Source organism: Geotrypetes seraphini, chromosome 2 (genome assembly GCF_902459505.1).
Source record: "Geotrypetes seraphini chromosome 2, aGeoSer1.1, whole genome shotgun sequence".
NCBI classification, from domain to species: Eukaryota; Metazoa; Chordata; class Amphibia; order Gymnophiona; family Dermophiidae; genus Geotrypetes; species Geotrypetes seraphini.
The window spans coordinates 405,878,179-405,905,327 of record NC_047085.1 but is presented as its reverse complement, the minus strand read 5'-3'; the positions used below and the strand labels follow the sequence as shown (position 1 = coordinate 405,905,327).

At 44.9% G+C, this 27,149-nt stretch overlaps 1 protein-coding gene across 7 annotated transcripts in view; it reads right to left on the bottom strand.

Annotated features, from left to right (window-relative positions):
• Positions 1–27,149, bottom strand: part of DGKB (diacylglycerol kinase beta) — a 733,919-nt gene that overhangs the window by 525,705 nt on the left and 181,065 nt on the right. For 6 of the 7 annotated variants that reach the window (XM_033930985.1, XM_033930986.1, XM_033930988.1 and 3 more), the window contains 2 exons: positions 27,000–27,074; positions 313–432 (listed from right to left, as the gene is read on the bottom strand). In XM_033930985.1, coding sequence (XP_033786876.1) covers positions 313–432; positions 27,000–27,074 — 195 coding nt within the window. The remainder of the gene's footprint in view (positions 1–312; positions 433–26,999; positions 27,075–27,149) is intronic. The other variant, XM_033930990.1, reaches the window with a different exon arrangement.

Genomic DNA, 27,149 nt, shown 5'->3' with positions numbered 1-27,149 from the left:
TCAATGAACACAAGAACATAAGAATAGCCTTACTGGGTCAGACCAATGGTCCATCTAGCCCAGTATCCCATCTTCACGGAGGTCAATCCAAGTCACAAGTACCTGGCAAAAACTCAAATAGTAGTAGCATTCCATGCCACCGATCCAGGGCAAGCAGTGGCTTCCCCCATGTCTGTCTCAATAGCAGTTTTACAATATGTAAAATCTATGCAGATAGTATTCCCCCTTTAAACCCAGAAAGGTGATACTGACAATTTATCATCAGAGTGGCATTGGCAGCAGTATCCAGTTGCTATCAGTGTTAGCACTTACGTTTTCTAATCCCAAGAGAACAAGAAGCGGAATTGTTGTCATCCCCCCTTGGATCCACTCTTCTAGAGATACTGTTCCATCTTGGTCATAGTCAATTTCTTCCATCATCCCACGAAGGATCTAAAAAACAAATGGAAATAGTTAGTTTGGCAGCATAATATATCTATAATCCAGAAATCATCTAACTTTCCAAAACAATGCATAAGTTAAAAAATAAGAACGAGATCAGGATTTTAAGGGAGTTTTAGTATTTTTTACAATTTATATTCCGCATATCCTACAATTCTATGCGGAATATAAATTATTCACTCAAGCATTATTCCCTAACTGTTCCGGCAGGCTTCCACTCTATCTAATGTCTGTATCTTGTCTGTCTCACTCCATGCAAATTTGTTACAACTCACGTCTACCAAATTTGGAAGAGACAAATAAATATTGGTAGAATTTAGGTTTTGGGGGAGTTTATTCTGAATTGAAAGTACAAAAAAAAAAAAAAAATTGTGCTCAGTTTTCTTCTGGAAGGGACCTGAAGTGCAGTAAGGGGCTCATAATCGAAACAGAAAAACGTCTAAAAACCAGCCTAAATCGACACTTGGACGATCTAAAAGACAAGTCGTTCAAATGCCGATAATCAAACCGGGTTTTAGACGTATTTAAAAACGACCTAAGCCTTCATAGAGCTGCTGAACAACCAGAGATAAAAGGGGCATGTCAGGAGGAGTATCGAGGGTGGGATTTGGGCGGGACATGGGCCATCCTAGACTTAGTCGTACTGCATGTACAACCGAAAGTTTAACAACACTGCCAAGATGGAACTTGGATGTTGTGACATAGGCCATCTAAAACTAGGTCTAAGTCCACAAAAGGTGTCCAAAATGACCTGATAAGCATTGCAGACAAAAAGTACAGATCCCCACACACTGCCCCAGTCATCACTGACCCCCACCCCCACCCCACCCCCATAAAAATTGTAATACCAACTTTACATATCTGCCTCCAGAACATCAGCACCTGGCAGCCTGGCATAGGAAAGCTTAGTAGAGCTGCATAGAGGTGGCTTAAGTGGTTTTGGGGGTGGGTTAGTGAACCATGGAGAGGACGACCCAGGCCCATAAGCCACTCTAATCACTGCATTCACGGTGAAAAATGTGCACCCCCCCAAAACCCTTTTGTACTGCCATATAAGTGGCTCCTGCAGCCATAAGGGCTATTGGGATGGTAGATAGGTGGGTTTAGTAGATTCTGGGGGTGTTTTTGGGGGGTTCACCATGACCTATAAGGGAGCTGCAGTAAGATGTGTATGTGGGACCCTTTTTGTGAAGTTTACAGCAGTGCCCTGTAAGGTATTCCACTTCTCTGGTGCCATGTCTGAGTGTCCAGTCCATCACTTTTCTGGCCCCTCCCGCGCCCAAAAGGTCTTTTTCTAGGCTTTTGTGACTTGGACAAATTTTTGGATGAAAGTGGGAATAAAAATGGATGACTTAGCGGGCTGGGTGATCAGACAGCTGGACGTATAGTTGGACGATTTTCGGAAAAAAAAATATGCTAGACGTATTTTTCAAAAATGGACCTTTCCCCATGTCCAACTTTGGGCGACTTGCGACTTAGGCCCAAAAGGGACTTAGATGCTTCTTTTGATTATGCCTCTCTTAATGAAGACCTTGGCATGGAAATGTATGCCTGTAAGGAATTTGAAGGTGCTGATCAGACACAGGCAAGTTCCAGATAACATTTAAAAAGGTACCAACTAAAAAGTGAAATTCTAAAGTATCAGAAAATATGCTTTGTAGTCTTCTTTACACCAGTTTCCATCCATTTTTTCCAATTCAGGGACAACTCCACTCTTAAGGTATAACATCAGAGGTCCTGTTTGCTGGGTAAATGTGACTAAAATTTGGCATCTTAATAAGTGGTTTTCCTTCTAAATTTTAGTCAAATCCATTCAAGAAAAGGCCTCCTAAAGCAAACACATAGGCAAATGGATGAACTTAGCAACAAAAAGAATGTCACCATGTGGTTCGAAAAGCCAAAAGAGAGTATGAAGAGAGGCTAGCCAGGGAGGCACGAAATTTCAAACCGTTCTTCAGATATGTTAAAGGGAAACAGCCAGCTAGGGAGCAGGTGGGACCGCTGGACGACGGAGACAGGAAGGGAGTAGTGAAGGAGGAGAAAGAAGTCGCGGAAAGACTTAACATGTTCTTTTCATCTGTATTTACGAACGAAGACACAACCAACATACCGGAACCTGAGCAATTCTTCAATGGAAATCAAGCAGAAAAATTAACATCCATGGAAGTGAGCCTTGAAGATGTGCGCAGGCAGATAGAAAAACTAAAAACTGACAAATCCCCAGGTCCGGACAGAATCCATCCAAGGGTTCTGAAGGAATTAAAGGAGGAGATAGTGGAACTACTGCAGCAAGTTTGCAACCTATCCCTGAAAACAGGCGTGATCCCGAAGGATTGGAAGATAGCCAACGTCACGCCCATCTTTAAAAAGGGATCAAGAGGTGACCCGGGAAACTACAGACCGGTGAGTCTGACCTTGGTTCCGAGGAAAATGGCGGAAGCACTGATAAAAGAAAACATCGATGAACATTTGGAAAGAAACAAATTTCTGATAACAAGCCAACATGGTTTCTGCAGGGGGAGATCGTGCCTAACTAAATTATTGCACTTCTTCGAAGGAATCAACAAACGGATGGACAGAGGAGACCCCATAGATATCATATACCTTGATTTCCAAAAAGCCTTTGACAAGGTGCCTACTCCGGAAACTGAAGAACCATGGGGTGGACGGAGACGTACATAGATTGATCAGAAACTGGTTGGCGGGTAGGAAACAGAGGGTAGGGGTGAAGGGCCTCTACTTGGACTGGAGGAGGGTCACGCGTGGTGTTCCGCAGGGCTCGGTGCTCGGACTGCTGCTATTTAATATATTCATAAATGATCTAGAAACAGGGACGAAGTGTGAGATAATAAAATTTGCGGACGACACCAAACTATTTAGTGGAGCTCGGACAAAAGAGGACTGCGAAGAATTGCAAAGGGACCTGAACAAACTAGGGGAATGGGTGACGAGATGGCAGATGAAGTTCAACGTTGAGAAATGTAAAGTATTGCATGTGGGAAGCAGAAACCCGAGGTACAACTATATGACGGGAGGGATGTTATTGAATGAGAGTACCCAAGAAAGGGACTTGGGGGTAATGGTGGACATGACAATGAAGCCGACGGCACAGTGCGCAGCGGCCGCTAAGAAAGCGAATAGAATGCTAGGTATAATCAAGAAGGGTATTACAACCAGGACGAAAGAAGTTATCCTGCTGTTGTATCGGGCGATGGTGCGCCCGCATCTGGAATACTGCGTCCAATATTGGTCGCCGTACCTTAAGAAGAATATGGCATTACCTGAAAGGGTTCAGAGGAGAGCGACCCGTCTGATAAAAGGTATGGAAAACCTTTCATACACTGAGAGATTGGAAAAACTGGGACTCTTTTCCCTGGAGAAGAGGAGACTTAGAGGGGATATGATAGAGACTTACAAGATCATGAAGGGCATAGAGAGAGTGGAGAGGGACAGATTCTTCAAATTTTCAAAAAATGAAAGAACAAGAGGGCATTCGGAAACGTTGAAAGGGGACAAATTCAAAACGAATGCTAGGAAGTTCTTCTTTACCCAACGTATGGTGGACACCTGGAATGCGCTTCCAGAGGATGTAATAGGGCAGAGTACGGTACTGGGGTTTAAGAAAGAATTGGACAATTTCCTGCTGGAAAAGGGGATAGAAGGGTATAAATAGAGGATTACTGCACAGGTCCTGGACCTGTTGGGCCGCCGCATGAGCGGACTGCTGGGCATGATGGACCTCAGGTCTGACCCAGCAGAGGCATTGCTTATGTTCTTAATACTGTACCTTATTGATTGAACTCAGATTTAACATCTCTGTATTCAGTATTCAAGACATGCCTATAATATCCTGCAGTCTTGAAGTAGCTTCTTTAATACTCTGTTCACTTACTCCTTATTTCCCTCTCTCTCCTCTTTGTGTTTACTGATTTTATGTAAACTGCCTAGATGCATTGTATGTGTGATTAGCATATATCAAGTCACTATAAATAAATAATCTACTCTACTTGCTTAACCCAGTCATCATGGCCCAAAAACATAGGAGCCCTCCAAACCTTAGCTCACATAGATCCTAAATTCCTAATGAACGAAGGCCTGTCATCACAGAAGTTGGACACACAGGGCTACAGCCCAGGTTTCCGAGCAGGTGGAAGGTGCCAAGAGAGCAAGGCAGTGCCTTGCTATCACCAGCACTTTTACAGTTCATGTGAATCACTAGTGTGATCTAAATTCTACCTCTTACAGAAAGGCCTATAGAAGCCCAGAAGTCTGATTATTTCTTTTAATTATTTTAGCTGAGTTTTAGCTTTCTTGCTTATTTAAATTCAGTATATTCTACTTTTTTTAAAACTTATCATATTTAGCTGTTCTGCTTGAGCGAACTTGTTACATATCTTTCCTATATTTCTATTATATACTTTAATGTATTCAGTCTTTTCTTTTATATTCTTAGTTCTTAGTTTTATATTCTGTTCAGATTTGATTTCAGCTAGACAGAATCTGTCACTGTAAATTAGAAAAGACTATGTGAACGGTAAAAGGAGTTCTGGTACCAGGCAGCTCAAATTCATGTAGCTCAAGAAAAAAAAGAACAGAACATATGCTCCAGAGGCAGTGCCTGCATCAAGCCTACAGGAACATGAGGGGACTAAATTGTACAGAAATACATCTTGGAGCGGCTTGGGGGAGGGGAGGGATTATGGAAAACTGACTGGTGGGTGATAAGAGTGAGAAAGATGAAGTAGGGGGAATCTATGCATTGAAGGAAGATAGATGCAGGGTAAATTAAATTTCAGGGGGAGCAATAGGTTATGAGAGATGATTTGGGGAGAAATGGGGTGACAGTGTGTATCTGGGTGAACCAGTCTGTTTTAGTTATATACTATATGTTGCTTTGAAGAAGCATGAACTGTCAGGCTGGCTGTTTCATAGGAGGAGGACACCCCCTAATCCTACTTTCCAGGACACCAATTATCACTTTGGGTTTATTCTTAGTGACAGGGCTGTTTTCATGACTTGTAGGCTGAAACCTAGGTGTTTTAGTGATTTCTGCCTTTTCCCTATCACAGCATCAAAAAGACTAACATAAAAACTCCCCATAGCTTGAACCAACGTCCAATTACTTTCTGGTCCTGATATTAAATTAGGAGGTAAAAAGCCAGGTTTTTAATGCTTTTTTTTTTTTTTAAAATTTCTGCATATTATTTGCTACACTATAACATCAAACAAGCCATTACAGAGAGCATCCTAGATTTTATTTGTCCCCCTTTCAGTTCTTTAACTATAGGAATCTCCAGAAGATATTGGCCAGATTTCAAAAGGCAACTAGGAACATACTAATATTTCAATCTCCTGTTAAATATTTAGGTTAGTCATTCTTCACTGCAGTAACAGAATAGGATTTTTAAATGTTGTCCTTGACAATATTAGTAACTAATGTGATTTCACTAGCATGGGAGAGATTCTCTCTTGATGTGATTTACTGAATAGTATCCTAGCAGCAGCATTTTCAACCAGCTGCAACTGACGAATCCCCAACTTTGGCAGGCTCAAAAGGACTGTGTTACATTAATCAAGTGAGGATAATACAATGGACACCATAACAGAGGTCATTGCTTGAAATGTCAAATATGGTTCTAGACCTTTAATTCATCTCAATTTACCATGCACTGACTTCACCACATATTGAATATAAGGATAAAAATTGAACCTATGAGAAATCTATACCCCAGGTCTCTCACTTTTTCTTCTGTGGATGAGACTTTAATTCTGCCTATACTAACTCTACAAGTGGTAGCTGATCTTCATCCCTTTTCATCCTTAAAAATTCAATTTTGTCAGTATTTACAACTAAACCATTCCATTTAAACCAATATATAATACTTCCCATCCCCTTACTAATTTGTTCCAATTTATACTGAGATAGATCCCAAAAAGGAATGATCACTTGCATATCATCAGCATAGATGTAATATCTATATGTAACCCGGTACCCCTGCTCTGAGATGTCTTCCTGCTGTCCCTAAATCTTTGTAGTTGTTTAGCCAAGGGTTTTAACAGAATTCTCTCAGAAAAGGTGTGCTAGTGTTACAGAAATATGACTTTACCGAAATAACTTTGCAAAATGAGTAAAATAAGATTTAAAAAACTGTCTACATAAGTAACTAGATAAGGATCAAATGCAGTGGCCACATACAATTAGGAGCTGATTCTACAAATGAGCATCCCAATTGTAGGCGGCAGTAGGCGTCTTACCACCATCTGGCAGTCATAGGATATCTGTTTGTTTTTTTAACTCCTGAGTCAGGACACCTACACTGTAAGCATTTGCAGCAGGTCTAAGGGGATGGGCAGGGACACCTAAGCTCTCTCAAGGCTGGGCATGGGCATGGTTTTGTCCAGAAGTGGCCTTGGGTGAGTTTAAGCAGCCCTAGGTATCTCACTAGAGCCACGACAGACACCTGAAATGTAGGCCAGCAAATTCTGGCCTACATTTCAAATGTTAAAAGTAGACCCGGCTGGCTGAGCTGATCACGGCAAAGGAATCCCCAATCAGCTGAACCAACAGGACTCCCGGAAGCCACGCTTCAGAGTCCTGCTGGCTCAGCTGATCGGGGAAGGGGTGAGGAAATATCCTGCTGCAATCAGCTGAGCCAGCTGTTCCAGAGGACCCCCGACATGCACCCCTGAAATCAGCAAGAGGAATGCCCACTCTCTCCTGATGTCGACCCCCCTGAACCCCCCAATCTGAGACTGGCAGGAGTGATGCTCACGCCCTCTTGCTGCCCAGCCCTCCTAAACCCCCAATACACACTCCCAATCCAAGATTGGTAGGATGGATGTCCACTCCCTCTTGCCAACAGCCCCTTCAATCCCCCAACACTTCTCATGGTGGATTAGCAGGAGGGATGCCCACACCCTCCTGCCACCGGCCCCTTTGATCCCCCAACCCCCCCTCCAGGGTAGATTGGCAGAAGGGATATTCACTCTCTTCAGTGCATGAAATTTTTATTGCACCAAAAAGTTTATTTTCTCAAATTTAACAAGCCAGAAGATTTGTAAAATTTTCCCAATTAATAACATACTAAGCCCTGACTGGACAGCACAAACTAATGCAAAAGAAAACCATACAATATTCCTTCAATAGTGGAACATCAATGTAAGACTATTTAAAACACCTTTCTGTCAAGTATGTCTGACACTTTGAAAAATTTAGGTGAACCCTAAAACTGGTGAAAAAAGGTTTAAAATGTTATTAGTCCCAAGAACCTCAACTCAGAAGTCTTCCAGCTTGCTTGGTTAACTTCAGGTCTTCTCCTTTTCTTGTGTTGATTAGAGAATGACACAGTGGCTGTTACCTGCAGGTAGCCACAATGGAGAGAGAAATGGGGAGAGAAAATTAGTGGTCGCCTGCGGGGATGGGGACAAGGCCATTCACCGCCCTGTGGAGCGGTGAATGGTCTTGGCTCCGCAGTGAAGTAAGGGATAGTGCGCAGTCACAGATCGCGCAGTTCAGCAGACCCCCTCCTGCCCGATTACCGCCGTCCCGCCATCTCCCTCCCTCCCCCTCACCTTAAGTGTTGAATTTCATTATTCTTCCAGCGGCACGCTTTCAACAAGTCACGTGCAGCTGCTTGAGTTAAATCTTCTCTGACGCAACTGGAAACAGGATGTTGCTTCGGAGAAGATTCAGCTCAAGCAGCCAAGTGCGACTTGTTGAAAGCTTGCTACTGGGAGAAGAAAAGTTTCAGGGCAACTGCAAGCAGCATCTCAGAATAGCTGCCACACATGTAACCCCATGAGAAGGGAAATGCTTTTTAAGAAGGTAAGAGGAAAGGATGGAGACTTTGAATTGTGGTGAGGAGAATTGCCAGACCATGGGGGCCTCCTGGAACCTTTAAGTTATCCAAGGTGATTGAGAGAGAGGGGGAAATGATAAACTGGAGGACAAAATAGTGAGCCCAGGATTGGATGGGATGGGAAGAGAGAGAGTGGACACTGTGATGGAGAGAAGAAAAAGGGAGAGATATTAGAAGGAGATATTGGGAAGGAGGGAGAAAAATGCTGGATAATGGGAAGAAAGAGGAGACTGCACAATGATTACTAATCTCAGCAACAGTAGTGCACAATGAATAGATCTTAAACTTAAGAAGAAACTCTAGTTTAACTTTGAGATGGTACGGGGAGGGGACCGAGCTCGCAGGGGACGGGACGGGGATGGGGACCGAGCTCACGGGGATGGGGTGGAGACAGGGACAAAATTTTTCCCCATGTCATTCTCTAGTGTTGATCTCTTTTCTTCATCCTAAACCTTTCTTAAATCAAAATCAAAGGAAAGAAACTGGTTCATAGACAAAACCGCCGAAGACAAAAGCGCGCGCTGACAACTGAGCGCAAGATGGAAGCGCGCACCGAAGAAAAAGAGTGTTTTTAGGGGCTCCGACTGGGGTTTTGTTGGTACAGTTACTACCGCGGCCTGGAGCGCTAATTGCTCTAATGCTTAAAGAATTCCTATGAGCATCGGATCAATGTCACAACAGCGTTAGAGCATTTAGCACCCTGAGCTGTGATAGAAACCTTTATTGAGGCTTAGTAAAAAGAGGTGGGAAATTATGAGGGAAAACCCTTCTGTTTCCTTCTAAATTTAGAGAATACCAGACCCCCCCCCCCCGTATAAATATACCCCCGTATAAATATAGCTAGCTAGCCATGATATAATGCATAAGTTCTGTTGAAGATATCTATATCCTAGCACAATAACTGAATGCCATCAGTCTGTATTGCAATAAAAGTTGACCGTACTCCAGATTTTGATAAATGAGCTCATAGACTTGTGCCTTTCCACTATAACACTTTCATATTTTACTGTAAGGCATAACGTATTCCACCAGTTAATATAATTCACCTTATATAGGGCTTTCTAACAATGTAAGATATTTTTAAGGGCCAAAAATAGCAAGACATTAAACAGCCTCGCATTATGATCAGGCAGCGTGTGCAGTAGGCCATGATGACCCAGTATGATAATGTGCAAACTTAAGGGCTCTTGTATATTCAAGATTGTAGAAATGGTTTCCCAGACTTTGCTCCAATAGACTGATAGATGTGAACAGTCATAGATCATATGAGTTAGTGTGCCTTCCTTTTTATTACAAGACCAACACATGGTAGAGAGTCCATTTGAAATCTTAGCTACCTTAATTGGAGTCCAGTGTGCTCTATACATAAGGAAGAACGCCGGCAGAGCGAGAAGATCTAAACATATTTTTCCAAACTTCCCACCACGTCTCTTCCTTAGGCGAAAGTACCAAATCTCCATGCCAAGCGTTCATCATGCTGAAATTCTTTTTAACAGTAAACATTCATTATATCAGAGCTGTGCTGCCCAAGATTTTGCAAATGACAGGTGCAGCCCAGAATTCCAAAAGCTGCAGAGCCAGGTACACAGCTTTTGCACAACAAAATATTAATTCTCCCTCAAAAATATTATTTTCTCTGAACTTAATAAAATGCACTTCTTAATCAATCATGTACCCTGACATTACCAGCCAAAGTCTTCTGAGCTTCCGGGCATGTCCAGTCTCCCCTTAGGTAAATTTAATGTAATGCACAACTAACTCCCTCACAGGTTTCTTGTTTTACATGAAGACATTTGTATTATTAGCTTTGGCATGTCTCTTCAAATTCCCTCTTGGTCTGCTTTATTAGTGTTTTACATCTGCTCTGCCAGTGTTCACATACCTTCCTATTTTCCTCATTAAGTCCTGCTTTCCAGTATTTAGCTTTAATAGCTTCATGAGCAGAACTTCTTTCAAACTTATTTTAATTAGTAGAATACATTTTATCTGATCTTCCAAGCCTGGTGCAAATGCTTAACCCTTGAACTACCCCTTTTACATTTCTTTCTAACTAGTTTTCCCAGAGTCTCTCCCTTCTAAAGGTATTTATTTATTATTTTTCTTCCACTAATTATCTCAAATTTGCATTATGATTACTACTACTGATCAGTTCTTTCATCTTTACCTCTTGCAGCAGATTCTACATTCTACTGGTACCGAGATCAGACTACATTGTTGCTAGTGCTGGGACCAGTTGTTCCAGCAAGAATATAGGTGTCAATTCTGGAAATAGTGCACAAATTTGGATGCCAGTAAAAATTAGCGCTAAATGCTATTCTATACATGGCACTCAGAGTTGGGCACCATGTATAGAATAGCATTTGGTGACAGGATCCATGCAAATGGTTGCAAGAATCTATATCAACTGAAACGTGGGGTGCAGATCATCCAAATTTTATAACACTATGTGCAAATTTCAGGGATGCCCCTGATCCACCTATGCCTCTCCCATGGCTGCACATCTTTTTCAGATCTACAAATATCTAGGTGGATAAAAATTAATGATTTAAAATAATAATAATAATAATCAGATTTTTAAATCTTTTTTTTTAATTGAAATTTTATTAAAATTTTACAAATAGCACAATTACTTACCTTAGGTGTTATCCAGGGACAGCAGGCAGATATTCTCTACATGTGGGTGATGTCACCGACGGAGCCCCCTAGCGGACGTTTTCGCAAGCAGACTTGCTCGAAGACCTTCAGGCTTGCGATTGGCCCACGCATGCGCGCGTGTCCTTCCCGCCCTGCCTAGAGCTTGCATCTCCTCAGCGTGTCCTCAGTTCAGATAGCAAGCAAAGAAGTCAACCACAGGGAGGTGGGTGGGTTGCGAGAATAACTGCCTGCTGTCCCTAGATAACACCTGTTACAGTAAGTAACTGTGCTTTATCCCAGGACAAGTAGGCAGCATATTCTCTACATGTGGGTGACCTCCAAGCTAACCAGAAAGGGATGGAGGGAGAGTTGGCAATTTAGGAGAATAGATGTTGCAAAACTGACTGGCCAAAGTGGCCGTCATGCCTGGAGAAAGCATCCAGACAGTAGTGAGAGGTGAACGTATGAACCGAGGACCAAGTGGCAGCCTTACAAATTTCCTCAATGGGAGTAGAGTGGAGGAAAGCAACAGACGCCGCCATCGCCCTGACCTTGTGGCCTGTGACTCGACCCGGCAGGGAGAGACCAGCCTGAGCATAACAGAAAGAAATACAAGTGGCCAACAGTTAGAAATGGTCCGCTTAGAGACAGAGCGACCCAAGCTATTATGATCGAAAGAAAGGAACAGCTGGAGAGCAGAACGATGAGGAACAGTGCGCTTCAAGTAGAAGGCCAGCACACGCTTACAATCAAGAGAATGTAGAGCCACTTTCCCAGGGTGAGAATGTGGCTTCAGAAAAAACACAGGAAGAACAATAGATTGGTTGATGTGAAAATCAGAAACAATCTTAGGCAAGAACTTAGGATGGGTACGGAGAACCACCTTATCATGATGGAAGACAGTGAAAGGTGGGTCCGTAACCAAGGCCTGAAGCTCACTGACCCAATGGGCAGAAGTGAGAGCAATAAGAAACACAACTTTCCAAGTAAGATACTTTAAGTGAGCCTGTGCTAGCGGCTCGAACGGGGGTGACATCAATTGAGCAAGGACCACGTTAAGATCCCAAACCACCGGAGGAGGTTTGAGGGACAGATGAACGTGAAAAAGTCCTTTCATGAAGTGGGAAACCACAGGATGAACAGAGATAGGCTTCCCGTCAATCGGCTGATGAAAAGCAGCAATGGCACTAAAGTGGACTCGAACCGAAGAAGACTTGAGCCCAGCGCCAGACAAGTGAAATAGATAATCTAGGACAACTGACAAGGAGGCAGACAGCGGCTCCAGCTGCCGAGTAGCACACCAGGAAGAAAAGCGGGTCCACTTCTGATGGTAACATTGACGAGTGGACTCCTTCCGAGACGCCTCCAGGACATCCAGCACAGGCTGGGAGAACTGGAACGAGGGCATTAAGTCTCAAGGAACCAAGCTGTTAAGTGCAGAGACTGGAGGTTGGGATGAAGCAGAGAACCCTGACTCTGTGTAAGCAGAGAAGGAAAAATAGGCAGAGGAAGAGGCTCCTTGGAACTGAGTTGCAACAGAAGGGAGAACCAAGGTTGTCGGGGCCACTGAGGAGCTATCAGAATCATGGTGGTATGCGAAGACTTGAGCTTGATGAGAGTCTTCAGAATCAAAGGGAATGGAGGGAACGCATGCAGGAACTCGTTCGTTCAATCCAGAAGGAAGGCATCCGCCTCGATCCTGAGAGGAGTGTAAATTCTGGAGCAGAAGCGGAGCAACTTGTGATTGAGGGGGGACGCGAACAGATCGACATTTGGAGTCCCCCAACGAGCAAATACCTGACGCAGGGTCACGGAATAGAGGGATCACTCGTGAGGCTGCAGAAGACGACTCAACTTGTCTGCCAGACAGTTCCGCTGGCCCTGAATGTAGACAGCTCGAATTAATATGTTGCGGCGGATGGCCCAATCCCAGAGCCACATCGCCTCCTGGCACAGGGACCTGGACCCCATGTCCCCTTGTTTGTTGATATAATACATGGCGACCTGGTTGTCCGTGCGAACTAGCTTTCAGAGCGAGGAAAATCGCTCAAAGCTCGAGAAAATTGATGTGACAAAGGCGGTCGGCATGGGACCAAAGACCCTGGGTGCGCAGATCATCCAGATGAGCCCCCCAAGCATAGGTCGACAAGTCCGTCATGAGGACCTTTTGCAGAGGAGGAACACGAAACAGAAAACCTCTGGAGAGATTTGAAGAGAGCATCCACCAACGGAGAGACCTCCTCAACAAAGGAGTCACGACAATGCGTCGCGAGAGGGAGTCCCAATCCTGGTTCCATTGGGACACCAGAGTCCATTGAGGAACACGGAGGTGAAGTCTGGCAAAAGGAGTCACGTGAACCGTGGAGGCCATGTGGCCTAGGAGGACCATCATGAGCCGAGCCAGCGCCGAGGGCAGATGGATCACCCTTCGGCACAAACGGATTATGGCCTCCTGACGAGGGAGAGGCAAAAATAAGCGGAGACGAACCGTGTCCAGGACCGCTCCGATGAACTCGAGAGACTGGGTCGGGCAGAAGTGAGATTTGGGAAAGTTCACCTCGAAGCTGAGACTCTTAAGGAGCAAGATTGTTTGACTCGTCGCCCGCAGGACTTTGATTCGAGAAGATGCTTTGATTAACCAGTCGTCGAGGTAGGGAAACACCTGCAGGCCGCGGAGGCGTAGGGCCACGGCCACCACTACCAGACATTTCGTGAAAACCCTCGGAGAGGCCGCCAGCCGAAGGGAAGAACACGATTCTGGAGATGGAGATTCCCCACCCGGAATCTCAAATACCGACGAGAGGCCGGGTGTATCGGAATGTGCGTGTACGCCTCCTTGAGGTCCAGTGAGCACAGCCAGTCCCCCTCGTCCAAGAGGGGATACAATGTGGGAAGGGTGAGCATTCTGAATCGTTCCCAGACCAGAAACTTGTTCAGAGCACGGAGTTCCAGGATTGGACGCAGATCCCCCATCTTCTTGGGTACCAGAAAGTACTGGGAATAAAATCCGGAGTTCAACTGCTCCAGGGGAACCTCCTCGACTGCCCGAAGGCGAAGAAGAGCCTGAGCTTCCTGTAGGAGGAGGGGAAGCTGAGACTGAACAGAAAAAAAACTCTCTTGGAGGCAAGTCCGGGGGTACGCGACTGAAGTGGAGGGAGTACCCCTCCCGGATGATAGACAGGACCCAACTGTCAGTGGTAAGATTCTCCCACTGGGTATAGAGATGATGGAGACGACCCCCGATGGGGAGGGGGAAGGCTCCAGGAGGAAGGGAGCCCAAAGGCTCAGGCTGGAATTGTCAAAAGGATGGCCCGGTCTTCGCCAGGGCCAGCGGCTGAGTCTTTAGGTTGACGTTGCTGCTGCTGCAGGGGACGTTTTGAAGAAGGCCTAAAGAAAGCAGGAGTAGATTTTTGTGGATACCTCTGGAGAGGAATTTTATATTGGCGAGCCGGAGGGGCCTTAGGTTTGAGTTTCACCAGAGACGCAAAGGACCGCTCGTGGTCTGAGAGGCGCTTCGTGGCCGCCTCGATGGAATCATCAAAGAGCTCATGACTCACACACGGGAGATTGGCAAGGCGATCCTGTAGATTCGGATCCATATCCACAATCTGGAGCCAAGCAAGGCGACGCATGGCAATTGCAAAGGCTGAAACTCTCGAGGACAATTCAAAGGCTTCGTAAGAGGCCTGAAACATATACAGGCGGAGTTGGGAGAGGGTCTCCTCGAGGAGACGAAACTCCTGATGCCGAGGCTCTGGCACGACCTCCCGGAACGAGCAGAGGGCATTTATACAGAACCAGAGGTAGGACGTGAAGATGAAATTGTAGTTAAGGGCACGGTTCACCATCATCAAATTCTGATAAAGGCAGCAACCAAATTTGTCCAACGTACGGCCCTCCCTGCCCAGAGGGACAGCAGCGTAAACCTTTGAGGGGTTAGACTTCTTCAAGGAAGACTCAACCACCAAGGATTGGTGGGAAAGCTGAGCACTTTCAAACCCTTTAACCGGGTTAGTCCGGTAACTGGACTCCAACTTGGAGGGAATAGCCGTGACAGCATACGGTGTCTCCAGGTTCTGGAGAAACATCTGCCGGAGAACCTGATGCAATGGAAGGCGAAGCACCTCGTGAGGCGTATTGTCAACTCCCATTTCCGCCAGGTATTCCTGGGTAAAGCGGGAGTCGGCCTGAAGATCCAAGTTCAAAGCTCTGCCCATGTATGAGATGAAACGAGAAAAGGAGGAGGTCTGAGAAGAAGAGTTATCCTCCGGGGGAGACTCCGACCGAGACCGGGGTGCAGCCGAGAAAGAGGGAGAAACTTCCCTGGAATAGTAAGCCGGAGCCTCAGAGTCCCGTGAACGGGAGACCGAAGAGGTTCAACTAAGGCGTGTAGGGGGCGTCGAGGAACGGCCCCACGCCAGATGGACCGGGGAAGACCCTGGAGTCCTAGAAAATCATTGAGGAAGCCTCGGAGAAGATGGGGTATAGGAAAAATCCCCAACTGGCTTCGAAGCAGTCCCTTTAGAAGCTGGCAAGCACCTCGATGAGGAACATACACTAAAGTCCAATTCGAGGACAAGTGTGTGTTTGGACGGTTTCGAGGTCGGAGACCTGCCCCGACAGGGCGGGAAAGACCGGGGCCGTTTAGAAGAGGCGAGCCTCGCCGCAGTAGCGGGGGAGAAAGTGGTCCCTGACCTGGACCCTCGAAAGGTCACCGGTGACTCAGTGGAGGAAGACTCGCTCGAGGGAATCTGACGAGTCTTACGGCTGAGGCCTTGAGAAATGAGGGATCGCTCAGGCTGGTCAGACCACGACTGGGTCGAGACTGAGGTCAAAGGCGTCGAAGTCGGGACTAGTTGGCTCACCACCGAGGAAAACTGTGTGGTAATAATAGCCTTAAGCATGTCCTCAAACATAGGCACTGAGACCAAAGTTAGGTGGGTCGGAGGTGCAGCAGTGCGCTCCTTTGGGGACGACCTCGAGGAAGAGTATTCCCTACGTGAGGAGGCACGCTTTGATTGATGTCTCGAAGATGCCGACAAGGCGGCGCTAACATGAGACTCCAAGGTAGGCTTCTTCACTGGCATACCTGAGGAGGAAAGAGGAGACTTACCCGAAGCCAGAGTAGCAGGAGAGGCCGAGGCCGGAGCCTTCGAGGCCAATGGGGACTTCAAGGCCGAGGACTTTGAGGCCAGGGCGCCCAACGAGGGCGTCGAGGCCGAGCTCGAGGCCAGTCCCGCAGGATCCATGGGGCCAAAGATTTGGAGAATCTTGGCCACCCGTCAACGAAGAGCCCGCGGTTGTAAAGTCACACAACGGGGACACGACTCAGCGTGGTGCTCTGCACCCAGGCACTCCACACACCAACGATGAGGATCGGTGATGGAGATAACCCGGTTGCACTTAGTACAGTTTTTAAATCCGGAACCAGGCCGGGACATAAGAACAAGGAGGGCCGTAGCCCTGCAAGGCCCGGCAGCCAGGAGAAGACCGGGAACCCGGTCAAAAATATATGAAGTAAAAAAAATGAAAAGAAATAAAATAAGACGCGAGCACAGCGACTCAACAGAAACTAACTAAAAAAGCTGTGGTGAAAGAGGGACAACAATATCACACGAAGCAAGGGAGCAGTGCTTCTGGCTCCGCAGAAAACAGAGAACTGAGGACACGCATGCTCTAGGCAGGGCGGGAGGGGCATGCGCGCATGCGCGGGCCAATCGCAAGCCTGAAGGTCTTCGAACAAGTCTGCTTGCGAAAACATCCGCTAGGGGGCTCTGGCTCTGTCGGTGACGTCACCCACATGTAGAGAATATGCTGCCTGCTTGTCCTGGGATAAACAAAAGTATAAGAATAAAACAAAATAATAAGCTTGGATTGGATTATTTAAATAAAATGTTTGGTTGTTTTTTTTAGGAAACGTCTATCTAAAGATAGTTTTCTATTTAAGATACATTATAGTCCAAAGTTATTCATCATGAAATAAGGATTTGTTTTTAATTATGAGGCTGTATATTCATGTAATGTTTAAAATTTTCAGTAAATGAATTCCATTAATCTATTCATAATGTCACAGGCAATTTTTCTATCTAGAAGATATTATCACAGATGGTTGGTTTTGCATTTCTCAAAACTGTGAATTTGTGTGTGCAGAGATGACATGCTGCTTCACAGCAAAATGTTATAAAATATACAGAGTTGAGAAGAGGACCTTAGCTCCATTGTACCTTCGCAAAACGATTCTTTAACATGTGCACCCAAGCTCAGTAAAAAAAAATGCCATTTAAATGCTATTTTTAATAGGGCTTCAAGGCGCCAACCAACGCCTAAAAAATCAGTGCTGGAATCGTGCCTCTGTAGGCGCTTTAGGTCACCTACCACCACTATGGGCGTGGCTAACATCAGAAGTGGGGTTAGGCAGCCTAAAGTGCCTTTGGAGGAGCAATTCACATCAAAGTTAGATGACCTGGAAAACCCTGGCCTACATTTCTGGCACCTACTTTGCTGGAGGCGTAAATCTGTACCCGGTGCCATCACGTGATAAAGCAGTAGAGGGGTGGAAGGTGGTCCACAAAGCTTTTTTATGAGCACTGTTGATTTTGTACATAATATCTTGATACTCGACTACTCTTCATTTGGAAAAGCAGTTCTCTCATCCCACTCCTGTTCTGACTCTTGTTTCCAACGGCTGATTTCTTGTTAAGCTTTTAGTGTACTCAATCAATAACAAAATAACAGCCTTGACTCTTGTTTAGGGTAATCTATCATCAACCTAAAGGATTCTGAAAACTATCCACTTTCAAGATCCTCATCCTCCTATTCTACAATTTCAGAGTTATCTTTCCAGGATAATGTTTCAGTCACATCATACAACTAAATGTATTGGGAAATACAATCGTATATGATCAAAATGTATGTGAAACGTATTGTGAATGGTATTTAGTAGCAGGGACTCATTCATACCACATTTACAAAAATTCTTATTGACATCACACCATCGATATGGAAAATTATAAAACAACGGAGAAAAATAAACCTCAATTGTGAGGGGCCGGCCCTTATGGGCATGGGTCCTCCTCTCCATGGGTCCCTAACCCACCCCCAAGATGGCTTAAGATGCCTCTGTGCAGCATGACTAGGCTTTCCTATGCCAGGTTGCAAGGTGATGATGTTCTGGAGGCACAATTTTCAAGTTGTGATTAATATTTTTATGGGGGTGGAGGGGTCGGTGATCACTGGGGTAATGTGTGGGGGGGGTCTGTATTATGTGTTTGCAGTGCTTATCTGGTCACTTTAGGTGGGTTTTTGTGACTTAGGCCATGTTTTAAATGGTCTAAGTCACAACGTCCAAGTTCCGTCGATCCTGTGCTACATAACTTTCGGTTATACATGCAGTATGACTAAGTCTAAGCCTGCCCATGTCCCGCCCAAATCCCATCCTCAACACTCCTCCTGAAATGCCCTGTTTAACTATGGTCGTTCAGCGGTACTATGAAGGCCTAGGTCGTTTAGAAATATGTCCAAAACCCATTTTTATTATCAGCACTTGGACGTATTTTGACAATGTTCATCCAAGTGCTGACTTAGGCCAGTTTTTGGATGTTTTTCTCTTTCGATTATGAGCCCCATATTATATATAGCAATTGGATTGTCGGTGTGAGGTTATTTAAATACATTGGAGGTTTAGCAGCGCCTTCAGTGGTGACTCCCGACTGTGCTTGAGGGGGCAGGAATTCAGGGATACTATGCCACCCGACTCCCAGGCCTCATTGTTTGTATATATAGATGATATTCTACTTTCAGCACATACAGAAACTCTATGCCAGGGACTTGCTGATGATCCATACAGTTCCTTGTCAGTAAAGGCCATGCTACTAATGCCAACAAAGTCCAATATTGTCAAAGGAAAGTTACTTTCTTGGGCCACACTATCAGAGAGAGCAATACATTTTTATGTCCAACTTTGTTGAAAGAAGTAGAACAAATCAATACTCCACACAGTAAAAGAGCTGAGTGCATTTGCTAGGACTACTGGACTATTGCAGAGATTATATCCTATGCCTGAGTACAAGAGTTTTACCTTTGAGAGTCCATTTGAAATGGAACCCTGAAGGGAACCATAAGATCAAATTATCAAATACTGACACGGACATTATCACATCCCTGAAAGCGGATTTGGAGAAAGCCCCACAGTTTATATTACCACTAGCTGATGCCCCGGCGTTGCACGGGTATTTAATTATAGCAATAACACTGTAAATGGATTCAAATAAAGATACTTTATAGTGGTGGAAATTATTTTTTTACAGCTTAATAAAAAGTACAATATTCAAATTATAATGTGAAATATTTGACAAAATGAATACAATACAACTAACGCAAAATGTGATTATAAACAACAATTTTAGTTTCACCTCCTGGAGCAAGAACATATAAATTCTTGGGTGAACCCACCCTTGAGCAAGCAACATAGAGTTGTGGGCCACGAGACCCCCAGAACATATCACCCCAGCTAGTGAGGGATCTGCATACCAAGTTTTGTTCAAATCGGTCAAGCCGTTTTTGAATTACTGTGAGAATGGCAGCTTTTTACATTTTTTCCATTGACATGAATGGGTGAAATCTGATTTTCTGTTTGTAGCTCCGCCCACGTGTGCAGGTGGGCCGCGAGACCCCCAGAACATATCACCCCAGGTAGTGAGGGATCTGCATACCAAGTTTCGTTCAAATCGGTCAAGCTGTTTTTGAATTACAGTGAGAATGGCAGCTTTTTACATTTTTTCCATTGACATGAATGGGTAAAATCTGATTTTCTGTTTGTAGCTCCGCCCACGTGTGCAGGTGGGTCGCGAGACCCCCAGAACATATCACCCCAGGTAGTGAGGGACCTGCATACCAAGTTTTGTTCAAATCGGTCAAGCCGGTTTTGAATTACTGTGAGAATGGCAGCTTTTTACATTTTTTCCATTGACATGAATGGGTGAAATCTGATTTTCTGTTTGTAGCTCCGCCCACGTGTGCAGGTGGGCCGCGAGACCCCCAGAACATATCATCCCAGGTAGTGAGGGATCTGCATACCAAGTTTTGTTCAAATCGGTCAAGCCGTTTTTTGCGTGATCGCGGCACATACACATATACATACATACCTCCGATTTTATATATATAGAAGATTAAATTCTTTTCCGATCTATATGTTATCAATCATCCAGAGGGGTGGACCGCAGTGGCATGACAACAAGATAACACCATTTGCTATGTATCAGAATCTTTCACACCTGTTGAACAGTGTTTCAACAGCTGTGAACAGGGGGTAGTGGCCGTTGTGACCACTGTATTGAAAATTTATCAATTTCTTCTCTATGCCTGTATTGCCGGTACTTTACATTCAACACATACTATACAAAAAATTCTGTCAACTTCAACTGTAGCATTTACTACACAAAGGTTATCCACTTACCTTGCCATTTTCATGACAGGAAATATTGAATTCAAACCAGTAACACATACAGACACCATTTCTGCAAAAGTTGAACCATTTCTTGCTTTCTTTGGGCAAACCCCTCCTAAACAAAAATTAAAACTGTACAAAGATGGCTTCCACGTCTTTGTGGACGGTTCACAAACTAAAACTGACACCATATTTGCATGATTTGTTTATAACACCAAGGAACAAGTTTGGGAAAGTGGATGGAGCACCTTGCTAGCTTCCCTTACTGCCCAAGCCACAGAATTAGCAGCACTCCTATAGATGCTTGAGACATATCCGGACCAAAATCTCACACTTTACTCCAATTCTGTATATACGATCAAATGTATTGAAGAAAACCATGACAAATGGCAAAAAAAAGGATTTATTGATAGCACAAGAAAATACTCCAACACGTCACAATACTCAAGCGTTTAATGACACACTGCAGCAAAGATCAATTCCAGTAGCTATTGTCAAAATAAAAGCACATGATAACACAGACACTTCTTTTCACCAACAGGCATATCAGCATGTGGACCTCTTAGAAAAAAGGCTACCACATAACAACGTGGAGGGGCATAATAAAAAAAAATGTCTAAGTCCCCTTTTGGCCTAAGGCCTTAAACGTTGAAAGTAGAAGTAGGGAAAATGTCCATTATCAAAAAAAAGTCCAAAAGGAGTTTTTTTTTTTAATAATGGCCTGCCTCTACGTTCAGCTGTTTAAACGCCCAGACCACAATTACATTTAAACTTATACCATATAATCAACCTAAAAAAAGCCTAAGCCCCAAACGTCCAAAACAAGGGCTTTTAGGCGAAGGAAGAGCCAGTCCGTTGCCTAAAATCTGGATTCTGTAACCGGTGTCTGTCAAAAACAACATCAGTTACAGAATCCATACCCCCCCCCCAAGACATCGGGGCAAGAGGGAGCCCAAGCCCTCTTGCCCTGCGGCACCCCCGAACCCCCGATTATGTTCGGGGCAGGAGGGAGCCCAAGCCCTCCTGCTCCGCAGCACCCCTGAAACTCCGATTACGTTTGGGGCAGGAGAGAGCCCAAGCCCTCTTGCCCCGCAGCACCCCCGACCACCCCGACACTATCGGGGCAAGAGGGAGCCCAAGCCTTCCTGCCCCGCAATCCCCCAACCCCCCCCCCCCGCCAATTCCGATCTGGCCAGGAAGGAGCCTAAGCCCTCCTGGCCACTCAACCCCCACCCCCTACAAGATCAGGCAGGAGGTAGCCCAACCCCTCCTGCTCAGACAGACCCCCTACTCCCCACCCCACTAAAATAAGGGCAGGAGAGATTCCAGGCCCTCCTGCCCTCAACTCAACCCCCCCATGACTGCCCCAACAAACCCCCGATCGGCCCCCCGCCGATCCCATGACCCCCCACCACAATCCCACCCCCCCATACCTGGTCATCGTTGGACGGATGGACGGGTGCCAAGCCCGCCTGTCTGGCAGGCCAGCCAGCGCAGGAATGGGACTGGATTGGCCCAGGCGGCTCAAACCCCGCCCACAGGTAGGGCCTGAGGCACCTGAGCCAACCAGAATAGGCCCGGGAGCCTTAGGCCCCTCCTGTGGGTGGGGCCTTAGGCACATGGACCCAACCCGGCCCATGTGCTTAAGGCCTCACCCACAGGAGGAGCCTAAGGCTCCTGGGCTTATTCTGGTTGGCCCAGGCACCTCAGGCCCCACCTGTGGGCGGGGTTTGAGTCACCTGGGCCAATCCGGCCCTTTTCCTGCGCTGGATGGCCTGCTGGACGGGTGGGCTTGGCACATGTCCATCCGGCCAATGATGTCCAGGTACGGGGGGGTGGGATTGGGGGTGGGGGAGTCGTGGGTCGGCGGGGGGGGTCGAGGTCGGCGGGGCCGATCGTGGGTTTGGGGGGCAGTCGTGGGGGGGTTGAATCGAGGGCAGGAGGGCCTGGGATCCCTCCTGCCCCTATTTTAGTGGGTCCGCCTGGCAGGAGGGGTTGGGCTCCCTTCTGCCCAATCTTGTAGGGGATGGGGGTCGAGTGGCCAGGAGGGCTTGGGCTCCCTCCTGGCCAGATCGGACTCGGCAGGGGGGGTTGGGGATTGTGGGGCAGGATGGCTTAGGCTCCCTCCTGCCTCGATAGTGTCGGGGAGGTCGGGGGTGCCGCGGGGCAAGAGGGCTTGGGCTCCCTCTTGCCCCAATGTCGTCAGGGGGGTGATGTATCGCAGCAGGAGAGATTGGCTATCTCTTCTGCCGTGATGTGATCACAAACTGCCACAACCCGCGGCAGGAGAGTTTGGGCATTTCTCCTGCCGCAGGTCGCGGCAGTTTGGGTAGAGGAGTGATCGCATCGTGGTAGGGGAGATGAGGCATCTCTCCTGCCGCAATGGTTGTGGTGGGGGGTGGGTAGGTTGCCGGGCTGCTGAACTGATCGTGCCAGCCGCCATCAGCACATCGGCCCCTTTTTCGGCACTTATACCTGTTTTGACTTGGTCTAAGTCAAAACGTATAAGTGCCGACTAGGCAACCTGTCAAATGTTTTAGTTATATCTGTTGTACGCCTAGGTGTAGATCGGACCACCTCCCGCCCACCGCTCGCCCTTTTCCCGCCTCTAAAAATACCTCTTTTCTCTCTGTGCGTTTAGAGGAGGGGAAAGGCCTAAGCTGGTTTTAGATATGTCTAAAACCAGCTTTGATTATGGGTACTTGGACGATCAGGCTTTTGATCGTCCAAGTAGCCATTTAGGCCACTTTTTAGATGTTTTTTTTAAATTATTATTATTATGAGCCCCATACTATCTCATTGTACGTTAGCACTAGGGCAAACCCAAACCCAGAGAATTATGAAGCCTCTTTTGCTGAAGGTGTCACACCGGATGAATTGCAACAATGGCAAAAATTAGGATGTAAACAATTAAAAGGGATATGGAAAACAGCAGACACAAGAACTTGCTTATCCACTTCTTCTTTGTGGCTATATGCACAGGATTATCATTCTAAAACATATGCCCCATTGTCTCATCTAAGTGCCAGACTTAAACTGATCTTATGGCATCCCAAGTTAGATGTCATCCTGAAAGAAATTGTCCAAAAATGTCCAGTATGTATTAAGGCAAATCCAAGAGGAACTCCTACCCCACTAGGAGTTACTCCCATTCCAGAAGGGCCATGTAGGTGGTGGTATATTGATTACAAAGATATGATGTTTGAGAATCAGGGAAACAGATACTTGGTGTGTGTATGTCCTTTTTCACAGTGGATAGAAGCATATCCTTGTGCGTCAGAAACTGGCTCAAAAAATTTGCACTGAAATTGTAAGTAGATATGGCGTTCCCGAAGCCATAGTCTCCGACAATGGAAGTCATTTTAGGAATGAGCTTCTGCAAAAATTATGCAAATCATTGGGTATCGAACAGAGGTTCATTACTATTTATCACCCGCAGGAAAATAGTTATGCTGAGAAGGCGAATGATTTGCTTAAAGTGTCCTTGAAAAAAATTATGCCTATAGAATCAAAAAATTGGCTTAAGTACTTGCCAGCATGCCTGTATGCTGTTCGAAATTGAACGCTGCAGTTATTGCCAGTCCATTCCAGCTATATACTGGAAGATTTCCTTACTTTTCTCCTTTTCAACAACCAGGCCAGAGGGCGTTGCCCCAAGTTATATCGGATTATGTTTTCTCTTTACAGACTGTATTGCAGCTGTTAGAAGAAAAAAAAGAAATCTTCTGCCAGGGCCCCAACGCCGTGGGTATACAAATATCACACAGGACAGCAAGTGTATAAGCACACCTTCCAGAAGAACAACTGGAAATAACTGGCCTTTCATGGCCCTTACACCATCGATGAATCTTATCCTTTCGCAGTTAAACTACAAGGACACAGCACTTTTTGTACACCACAAAGACATTAAACCAGAGGAAGGGGTAAAATGCGGACCTGACGGACCTCACGGATCTAAAACCGCACATCCTTAAAAATCTGAGATCCGTGACACTTGTAGTTAGTTAGTTTCTGGCTCTGACAGACCTCTATGACAATTTAGCGCTGACAGATCCGTCTCAGCATAGGGAGGGAAAAGTATTAGGATCCGTCAATGCTAAAATGTCATAGAGGTCTGTCAGAGCTGTGGACCTCAGATTTTTAAATTTATTGGGGCTGCAGGAAACCAGTTTAAAGGATTCGTTTTAGAGCCGCTCCAGCACTAGTCTATGGCTCTGACAGACCTGTATGAAATTTTAGCGCTGACGGATCCTAATACTTTCCCCTCCCTATGCTGAGACAGATCCATCAGCGCTAAATTGTCATAGAGGTCTGTCAGAGCCAGAAACTACAAGTGGCACGGACTTCAGATTTTTAAGGACGTGCAGTTTTAGATCCGCGAGGTCCGCGTTTTACCCCTTCCCTTAAACTAGCTCCCACAGAGATACATGATGCATAACTGCTGGTCATATGAGCTGGTGGACTGAACTTCATTATTCTCAGTACATTTTGTTCTTTTTTATTTTTAGTTGCTATTATAATAATATTGTGTTGTGTGAGAAATACAAGATTCGCTAATTGGTGTAAAACTAACTTTCGGTTTTGTTTTCAGATTCCCCAAAGCACAATTCACCAAGACACAATTATATCTTTCCTATGAGTTGGTTGACTCAAGTACCTTTTTTTATTCTGTATATTATCCTTTTTTCTGTTATATTGTGGATTTGTGTTTCAATTGCCCAAGGAATTGTCTAGTTATTTGAGTAAACCAAAAAAACTCTGTGGAGTGACAATGTTCCTAAATGGACTTTATTTGAAAGTGTCAAAGTTCCAAAGGTACACTGAAATCATCCACATTAAAATAAATCATCCACATAAAAGCTTTAAAGGACCTAGTCCGCTAGGGATACAGGGGTCCCTGGGGGGCCTATAAAGGTGAATACGTGGGAAACAATTGTGTGGTGAGCCAGAAGTGTTGGGTCCTATACATTTGTCCAGAACACTCAAACAGAATTTTCTATTGGTGTGGCTCTTGGAATTATGTTGTTGCTGCAACCTGGGACTGTCCACATTCAATGGGAACCCAAAAATAAGGCTTAGCCAGGAACCCCCACTAGCCAAGTACCAACAAAATCAGTCATGTAACGGTCACATTTCACATGCTGGACCCTAAATCTTTCCTTACCCCACACCATTACGAGATTGGTATTGAGGATTCTGGAAAAGACCCTTATGGATACTTTGAAATAGGAATTATGATTAAGCGACCCTCTATCACTACCCACCAACTTTCTCATACTGAAGAAGTTTCAAGTTTCAAGTTTAATATTTTTCTTGATTGATCGCTTAATCAAATTCTAAGTGATGAACATATTAAAATATAGTCAAATAGAGACAAAACATTACAAACTTTAAATAATAACATTGGGTAGATAACTAATACATTATACATTGTACTCATTACATAAGGTAAGATAAGGGTTTGAAATACAATTAATAAAGAAAAGCAAAACAAAGGAAAAATACAATAGGGAAATAAATAACCACAGAGCATAATAAAATAAAATAAAATCGCTGGTTTAAAAACTGTTTAATTAAATATTAAAAGCATCTTTAAAAAGAAATGTTTTTAGATTACTTTTAAATTTTCCCAGGTCCTGCTCAATCCGTAAATAAATTGGGAGAGCGTTCCAAGTTTGAGGAGCAGTTACAGAAAAAATAAACTGACGTCTAGTATTAATAACCTTAAGTGATGGAATGGTCAATAAATTTTGCTCATTAGACCTCAAGGTTCTGCTTGGATGATATGGTATTAAATGTTTAAATATGAATGCAGGAGTCTTGTAGAGAAGAGACTTAAAAACAAGTAAACAGAGTTTATATGTTATCCGATGGATAACTGGGAGGCAGTGTGCATCTATCAAAAGGGGGTAACATGGTCATATTTTCTAGACTTAGTGATGAGTTTAATGGATACATTCTGGATAATTTGAAGACGTTTAATTTCGTTTAGTGAACATAACATTGAATATGGCCCCGCAGCAACTAATCTTTTCCTCACACTAGCCAAAACCATTGCTCAGACATTGAATGTTACTGACTGCTATGTCTGCGGAGGAACCCACATGGGAGAACATTGGCCCTGGGAAGAGAAAGAAGTAGATTTAACTAACTCTTCTTCCTTTATAACTAATTTTAGCTATAGGTTCTCCATGGGTGCTGAAAGCCCCAATTCTCCCTATCCATTGTCTTGATAGACCACTACCTGGTACTTTTACTGCACATGTAACTTTTGTATACCGCACTGATCAGCTAATACCTTATTTGTGGTCTCTAAGTTTATATAAATAAATAACCAAACAAATAAATTGTGCACATTACTTTCATTTGAAGATAAGGAAACTTCAGCTTTAGAAAAAGTGAGCAAAACAAGTTCATGTACTGAAGAGAAATTGGAATAGGATGGTAGAATTTAGGGCTCCTTTTACAAAGGTGCGCTAGCGGTTTTAGCGAGCGCCAGCCGCCACCGCCTCCTTTTAAGCAGGTGATAGTTTTTCAGCTAGCGCGTGCTAATCGTGTGCGTGCACTAAAAACGCTAGCGCACTTTCGTAAAAGGAGCCCATAGTCTACTCAAAACTTACTGGACTGAGTTCTGTGACATCCCATTCTAGATATTCGGCAACATGCATCATCTGACTGATGATATTTTCCAGCTCCTAAAAAACAAGCATATAAAAGAGACATTTTAAGAGAGTAACCAACTTCAGTCTTAAAACTCTCCAACCTAAATC